The sequence below is a fragment of the Fusarium oxysporum genome, chromosome 5 (assembly GCF_000149955.1).
Source record: "Fusarium oxysporum f. sp. lycopersici 4287 chromosome 5, whole genome shotgun sequence".
Classification (NCBI taxonomy): domain Eukaryota; kingdom Fungi; phylum Ascomycota; class Sordariomycetes; order Hypocreales; family Nectriaceae; genus Fusarium; species Fusarium oxysporum.
Window position 1 is genome coordinate 3431409 of NC_030990.1, and position 8153 is coordinate 3439561.

The window sequence follows — 8153 nt, forward strand, 5'->3', positions numbered from 1 at the left end:
ACGCACAAAGGGAGCCGTGCTTCTGATGATGATGGAGGGAGGAGAGAGGTAGAATGGGAGATTGGGCATCAAGCCGAGAACAAGAAAATAGCCGCGCCGCACCGCATCCGTTGATCGAAGTGGAGGTGGAGATGGAGAAGGCGAGGGGGGAGGGATATCACGGACGACTAACCGTTATAGACAACTTGACCAGGCACAGAGGTCAAGGTGGTGAATTCGTAGGCGGCAGCCTCCGAGTGTTGGCCTGTCAGTCTGCTCATGAGCGTACTCTTGCCCACCGAAGGGAAGCCGATGAAGCCAATACTGGCTACGCCTGTTCTGGCCACATCGAAACCAGCACCTCCGCCACCACCTCCGCCACTGGGAGTCAACAGTTCGCGCTTGAGCTTGGCCAACTTGGCCTTAAGCTGACCCAAATGGTACGAAGTCGCCTTGTTCTTCTGGGTTTTGGCCATCTGGTCACAAAAGGTTAGAGCTGATCCCGGTTATCCATACGATAAAGAGTCCCCCATCGTGGGTTTATGACCGTCATCTTCTCCGATAGCGTCGTTTTAGGGGAGGGTTCGATTAGAATATCACGTACTTCGGCCTCAATATCTTTGATCTGGTAGGAGAACCGGGGTTAGCCAAATCGTGGCACACAACATCTTTTTTGTGGGAAAGCTACATACCTTGTCCACTGTAGTCGCCATGATTGCGGTTGCGGTTGCAGAAGCTGTCTCGAGTCGATATTCGGTTGTTGTCTGGCCTCAGATCTCGGGTTCGTGGCCCAATTCGTGGTGTAAAGGCACTTTTGGTGATAAATTGCAAAGAAAGTTGAAAATGGCGGGGCACGACAGAAAAACCTGCTCCACACCTACGTCAGCCAGTTTGGCTTTCTTACAGCCAATCAGATATTTGATTTAGTAGTTTGCCTGCAGGTGGACATGCTAAACCATTTACGTTGAACGCTCAGTACCGCATAAACGACCTAGGTTTTGACGGAATGGAATTAATTAATCAGTCGGTATTGTTCTCATAAAGTGATGGTTTTAAGTGTTTTTGAAAAGTTTCGTTAATTGTTGCATACAGCCTGTCAGATGCAGTGACCAGAGTCTGTCTACCAACAGGACAAGACAAGACTTTACCCCGAGTATCCCTCCCCTTGCTTCTCTATAAAGATATCAGTCATGCTTCATTCATAACAGCAACAACGCAATACACCTTGCACAACCCCGTCATTTGCTAATCTTTCAAAGACAATCATCCAACCGACCGCTGGCCAACTCTTCGTACAACAGGCCTGTATAGTATTCCGATCCAATGCTCATGAGGAAAACTTTACCATCTAGCAACCACCATCCCCAGTTGTCGAGAAAAGTGACAATCCATGCCATAGCCCTATACTGTATCTGCGCCACCCATGATCATTATGCTAACAAAGAAAACTCGGCGCAATAATGTAACAAAGTATGTTCAGCTGCTTGCTGGAGACACTAACTGTCAGTGGGCTGGGTTTCCGTTCGTGTTTCCGTTGATGCCGTTTACAAGAGTCTCGTGCCCAGCATTTGATATCGTCAAGCTTTCTGAAGTCGAACCAGGCGTCAAAGCTTTGACCATCCCATTCATAGGGGGTCCTCCCGATGCCATTGATTTCTGGCTCATTGGCGATGAATGAATGCCATTGACAAGAGGCGGGCTAAGGTGGCCGTTGATGAGGTGCTCTAGACCTTGTTCTAGGCATATTCTAGTATAATCTGGGTCGTCTGGGAACACTTGCACCAGTCCGCGTCGAGGAACCTTCTTGTCGAGGAAAGGTGTACTGCTTGTTTGTGCGAGTTGGGGTTTATCCTCACCAACGAACGCGCCATTGTGATAATACTTGCATCGTGGAGCAAGTCTGTTGTACCGAGCAGAATCCGGATCCTGCTTCCACTTCTGACATGTTCCCCATCCCCTGCTTTGTGCTTCTGTCTCCAGAAGTTCCCTATATTCAACTTCGAGACGAATGTGACGAAGATGTGGTATGTTGGGGACAGTATACATAAGATCCGACACCTGTTATCATGTTAGCTTTTCGCATTTTCGCATATTTGAGTGGCTGATATTCACCTTAACAAAGAACATGTCCATATTGAAGAATTTCTCCCAAGCCTCTGCTTTTAGTCGTTGCTTTGTCTCAAAACCTAATTCGGAGGGATCCTCGTCACCGTAATATTCGGGGAGTTGTCGACCGAGATCCCACAGCTTGTCATCGAGCAGAGAGTAAAGACGCCATTCAACGCGCCATAAAGACAACTTTGCTAGGTCAGTTACGGGAGCGCGTTCCCATGCAGTATCTATAGAAACAATCAGTGGCTACCTCAACAAGTTTGATTAATGAACTTACACCGAGAGAGGTCAAGATCCTTCTCGCCAAGAAGGAGAGCTGCATGTGTGTTGAGCACCCACTGCTCACGACCCTCGGCTGTGCCGTTGGCTTCGCGTCGAATTGTATCGTATCGGCAGCCTTGAATCCGCTTGAATTTCTCGGCAAGGACCGGAAGCTTGGGGTTTGGACATGTATCGAGCCATCGTAGGAGGGGAGGCAGTTTATCGAGGCGGATGCGTTCTTGCTCCTCACGGAATCGTCGTTGTTCAGCTTCGCGTGCCGCTCGTTTGCGTTCCATATCCTCACGATGCGCACGTTCTCGTCGCTCACGTTCTTTGCGCTCTTCTTCCTCGTGTTGACGGCGAGCTTCTTCGGCCGCTTCTCGCTCGAGTTGCTCACGGTGCAGCCTCTCCTCTTCCTCTCGCTGTTTCTGCTCCTCCTCCTCTTTCTTCTTTCGCTCTTCTTCGATACGTTGCTTTTCTGCCTCTTCTCGACGCGCCTTCTCCTCGGCTTCGCGCCGTTGCTTCTTCTCCTCCTCCTCCTCCTCCTCCTCCTCTCGTCGCTGGCGTTCTTCTTCTTCCTTGCGTTTGCGCTCAGCTTCGCGCTCCTCTAGTTCCTTTTGCAGTCTCTCCTTTTCGGCAGCCTCCTCCTTTCGCTTCTTTTCCTCTTCCTCTTCACGCTTCCTCGCGGCTTCAGCCTCAGCTCGCTTACGTTCTTCTTCTTTCTTGCGTGCTTCATGCTTCTTCCGAAGTTCGTCCTTCTTCTTGGCCTCCTCATCGGTTTGCTTTTGCTTCTCTTGTTCGGCTTCCTTAGCTCGAGCCGCTTGCAGTTCCGACTCTGACACAGCCTTAATAGAATCGGCGTCTTTCATCTCCACGTCAGTCTCCTCTGACTTGACATGAATCTGTTTTTCGACACTACTGGCTCGGTCGGTGTCTGCACGGTGAGAGTCGGCACGCCTATCGCGTTTCTCCTCGTCGTGCTTTCTATGACTGGGTTTTGAGGACGATTTGGAAGAGTCTTGAAGATTGCTGGATTTTCGAGGTCTCTCGTCAGATGATACAACTTGTTTAGGTCGTTTCTCCTTTGTCTCGCTATCAAGTCGTCGTCGCTTGGGTGGGACCTCGCTATCATCCTTTTCGCCATTACTGGGTCGGTCAGGTGTGATGCTGGCACGATGCCTCTTAGTCGACCCGTCGCCAGACACCGACAAGCGATCCCGGGATTCGTCCCTTTTGAGAGCCTTAGTGCGATCATGGTACTTTTCGGATAGTTTCTCGACTCTGTTCTTTTCGTGTTTATCGTGTTTGTCACCTGACTCCTCATGCCTCGACTCATGGGGGCTACTTGGGTGATCTTTGAAAGATGAAGCGTTCGAAGCCATACTAGCGCGTCGTTGCCGCTCTCGTTCCCCTCGAAGCTCCCCCTTAGACACAACCTTCCTCCTCGGTTTATGTGTTTCCCCCTCCGACGATACGCCGGCAGCGTCTGAATCGGCATGTTTGGCTTTGAGCTGTTTCTGAGAGATAGTTGGGGATTGTTCGCGGTCTGAGATATTAATAGACGGAACGGGATCGTCTTTCCTGGGTCGTCCTGGGCCACGCTTTGAACCCTCATCTCCCTGGTTCGTGATTGAGTTGGATCTCCGTTTCTCTTTAGGGCTCGTAAGCTTGGAAGCGGTTGACTTCTTCTTCGGTTCGGGACTGGAGAGGCTCCTTTTATGCTGTCGGGCCTCCTCCTTTGCTCGTCGGGCACGCAAAGCTTCATCTTGTTGTTCCTGGCGAGAGTTTGTCTTCTTTCCGCTCCTCTTAAACTCGTCGTAGGCGTTTTTCAGCATATGCTCTTCGTCCTTCCAGTTTGGACCTGCCCGGTGTCGGGCAATCTCGTAATATGTTTCTCCTCTGTACCTTCGTGTGGGATCGAATCCAGCCTGTTCCAAAAGTAACTCAATGACTTTGATGTTCTCTTGCCCGATTGCTGCTAGTATTGGCGTCGCGAATTCAGGCTGGGCGTTGAAAATAGGCCGGGGATCAGGATTAGCGCCTCCAAGGCCTAGGAGCAGCTGAATCACCAAGTCATGGCCACCTCGAGCCGCGGCAACCATAGCAGCTGGGTCATTATATCCTTCCTTTACCTGCAAGATGCGTGCGACAGTTTCCTCATCACCTCGCCCCGCAGCCTGTCGAAGTGTCTTGTCGTCGAGGGGCATATACAGTAGATCGTTTCTCGTCTTTGTTGCGCGTACAGTTCCTGTTCTTCGACTTGTTCCGGAATTTGTAGCGGGCGAATGGCGTGGGCTATCTGGCGCATGCGAGTCCCTCGTATCTTGATCTTGGTGGGAGTGATGTTCTTCTGAGGTGCGCCTCCGATCTCCTGCTCGCTTCCTTGCAGCCATGAGTGCGGCTCGAATCTCCTCGGCGTTGTCTGTTTCGTCGCTCACCCGGTCGATTGGCTCTTCCCCGTTCACATTGGCCTTTCTAGGATTAACGCCTGCGTCTAGTAATAACTTGACAACGCCCAGGTGGCCGTTGTCGACCGCATCGAGAAGTGGTGTGTCCTTGTCGTAGTTGACACAATCCAAATTGCATCCAGCATCGATCAGAAGTTTGACGATGTCTTCGCATCCATTAATTGCTGCAATCTGAAGAGGTGTGTTTCCCGCGTAGTCGGCTACGTTCAGATCCTCAGGCCTCTCGGTAAGGCGTGTCTTGGCCCCCTCGTACTCTCCTCGAGCGCAGGCGCGAGCGAGTAATGTCTGACCGTGGGCATCGAGATGCTTCTTATGAGGAGCCATCCTTGCAGGGGAGGCATTTGTGTCGGCGGCAGGCGTTGCCAGGTTACGTAGTTTAGAACTGCGAGGATGAGGACTGCCACTTGCTGATGAGTCGTCAGAGTGATAGTCAGTGGCGTGCAACGGAGGAGGCAGTCGCCTCTTCTTGTGGCCGAGGCCGTTGGAGGAGTAGGCAGGTAACTGGGAGGATGCACTCCTTCGGTGAGATCGAGCCTGTGGTGAAATGGAACGGTTCTGTGAATCATGGTGTGACTTTGCTGAGAGAGGCTTGTGCTCCTTCTGCGGGCGACCTGAATCGATGCTGGCGCTGGTTGTTCGTTGCCGCCTAACCTTGCGGCTCTCGCCTTCGTCGTCGGACTCAACTTTGAGACTCTTGCGCTTATGTGATGCTGTGTTTTCACCCGATTTCAATTTCTCGCGAATGGACTTGGCAGGTCGGGGATGAGAATGTTCAGAGTCGGAAGATGAATGCGTGTCATCTGCAAATCGGCGACGCTGCTGCTGCCGGTGATGAGGTGGAGATGCTGGTGCAGAGCTCAAGCCACTGGAAGCAGCCGCATCTTTACCCCGTGACAGTTTCTCGCGTTCGATGTGGGCCGACGAAATGCGCTTCTTCTTGACAGGATCACCGCGAGCGTGAATTGACGGTGAACTCTTTTCAAGTTCTGGACGATAACCAGCAGCCTTGATTGAAGATTTGGGTGCGTCGCCATCGTTATCACCATCGGCATCACCGTCGCTTCTGTCCTCCTGTCTTACCTTCCGAGCCTTTGACGGGGAATGGCCATCCTTGCCAGGCAATACGATGGTTTCGGCGTCTGAATCGCGATCTTCCAACGCATCTTGGTCAACAGCAGATGAAGAATTCGCATTCCGTCGTGCGTCCTTGTCCTTGTCCTTTTCCCTCTCCTTGTCAACGGGCTCAGAAGGCTTGGGGCTTACTGGCGGCGGAGTCGACTTTGAAGTATCAGGCTTTGAGTCAGGCCGCTGAGGTGAGTCGCCAGCAGGCCTCGTCTGGTCGGACTGGGCAGCATTCTGCGCATCCATGACATTTACCTGCGAGGACGACTAGCGACTACCACCATTCTGGTGATGATGGTATAGACAAAAGTTGACGGGGCGATGAACTCGCGCTGGCGTTGATGCCTATGAACTTGGCCAAGAGGAAAAGCAACGGTCGGGCGCGAGAAAGACGAGAACCAAAGAGGCGAATACGAGCGCAGTCAATCAGCAGAGGCGATATGGGGGCAAAAAAAAAAAAAAAAAACAAGGCTACGCGAAAAGGCGAAGGATTGATTCGTGAGGAGCAATTTGGAATATCTAGAAATCGGGCGGTCGGAGGGGTTTAGCAATAGAATATGGTAGGTAGGTGAGTAAAGGTGAAGAAGAAGGAGAGCGAGTGAGTGAGTGAGTGGTTGGTTTCGGATTGGAGATAGAATTGGGATTGGGAGTGGAGGCTCAGCTCAGGTTGGTTAGATTAAGCCCGGTTGAGTTTAAGTCCAATAGAAGTTGAGTTAGGTATCCGTCGATTTAGAAGCGGAGATCGATAATTGTAGGCACCTAGCCTGGGCTGAGTCTGACCGGAAAGCCTGTTTATGGGGATAGTTACAGTGTAATAATGGTGGTTTTGGGAGAACGATGATGGACCACGACGTCTATGGGCGGGCCTTTTACCCAAATTGAGATTGAAACGGGACGGGAGGATGAGTGCGAAGTGAAAGAGAAGAGTGGAAGAATTGGAAACTCCAAAGCAAATGCCCGAGCAAGGCTCCCGGTCTCAAAGATGAAACATGATTGGCTGGGTCTCATTTCGTACTGTCTTTTAGTCTTGTCCGGTCAGACATAAAGACCCAGACCGCAATTTGAACTAGCACAGCCAAAAAGAAACGATTGGCTTTATTTAATTTGAACATGACAGAAAATAGATGCGCTTTTCTTTTGGACCGTGTGACATGTATATTGAGTCCGTGCGTAGTGTAATAAGAAGTAACTCTCTTGTTCTCTCACGTTAAGGACATAGGTACCTAAGTTAAAAGGTACAGTATCCGTACTTGTGCCATCATCTTTCATGCAATTAACCATCCACTATCCGTAAAGGCAAGGAACCCCAAAGTAGGCACCCATTTTAGTTTAGCTCATCCCCCCCTGCGGCAAGGAACTCCAAGATGACACCTTGATACGATTGACTTACCAGTAAGGACTTATAACAATCAGCTTGTTGAATCAGTAGCGCATAATGTTCAATCCCTCCTCATAATTTGATTCGCTCGAACTTGATTGCTTGGGATATAGATTCCTATGTTTTACTTATGCTACCTACCTTAGTGCTATACCTCTGGGCAGTCAATAATTCGTAGATATTCAAGGTTCTGTGTATGGAGACTTTACTGGAGCTAGGCTTAGTTTCATCAGTCCCTTTGCCCCATATTTAACTGTACCAGGATCTCCACCGTCTCTGCCTGGATACTCCAAGGAACTTCAACCACTAACAATTCCCTCTCTCGCTGATCTTCGCCCTAGCACAACATCAAACCCTCGACGTGTGGAATCACAGCTTGTCAAAGTCAAAGAATCGCGCCTGACCTTTTATGTGCTGTAATAACAAGAAGATCGTGATGGATTCATCAAGTTCTGCCTTACCAAGCACGGATAAAGACGATGTCTTACTACCTCCTTCGCTGGAACACGCCAGAATTAATACTCTACCTCAGACGGCGTACTATATTCCTAACTTCATAACCGAGCAAGAAGAGCAGAACATTCTGGACAAGGTTTGTATTCAGCAATACAAATAATAGCCGATCACAACTCAACCATCTCTAGATATCAAGCGCTCCCAACCAAGGTGGAAACAGCTTACAAAACGGGCGTCTTCAGACCTGGCCTTCAGAGCTTCGTCAACAACAAACTCCTTGAAGCTCCCCTCCCTCCCTGGGTTCAAGACCCAGTCATATCCCGTCTGCTCTCGATACCATCCCAGGACTCCTCAGCAGCGAAAATATTCGAAAGAAG

The 8153-nt window shown here is 50.3% G+C and overlaps 2 protein-coding genes across 2 annotated transcripts in view; both read right to left on the reverse strand.

The window, feature by feature from the left end:
- Nucleotides 1-757, reverse strand: part of FOXG_02175 (GTP-binding protein 128up) — a gene marked incomplete at its 3' end in the record, with an annotated part of 1620 nt that extends 863 nt beyond the window's left edge. Inside the window, exons 1-3 of the mRNA XM_018379505.1 lie at nt 672-757; nt 584-604; nt 173-455 (exon numbers count right to left, since the gene is read on the reverse strand). Of these exons, the coding sequence (XP_018235554.1) occupies nt 173-455; nt 584-604; nt 672-692 (325 nt within the window). The 5' untranslated portion in view covers nt 693-757. The remainder of the gene's footprint in view (nt 1-172; nt 456-583; nt 605-671) is intronic.
- A 213-nt stretch (nt 758-970) lies between these two features.
- Nucleotides 971-6847, reverse strand: FOXG_02176 (uncharacterized protein). The gene is made up of 3 exons (XM_018379506.1): nt 2369-6847; nt 2092-2318; nt 971-2037 (listed from the first exon to the last, which is right to left on the reverse strand). The coding sequence occupies exons 1-3, from the start codon at nt 6186-6188 to the stop codon at nt 1483-1485; spliced, it is 4602 nt and encodes a 1533-aa protein (XP_018235555.1). The 5' UTR covers nt 6189-6847; the 3' UTR covers nt 971-1482.
- Nucleotides 6848-8153: the final 1306 nt, after the last annotated feature.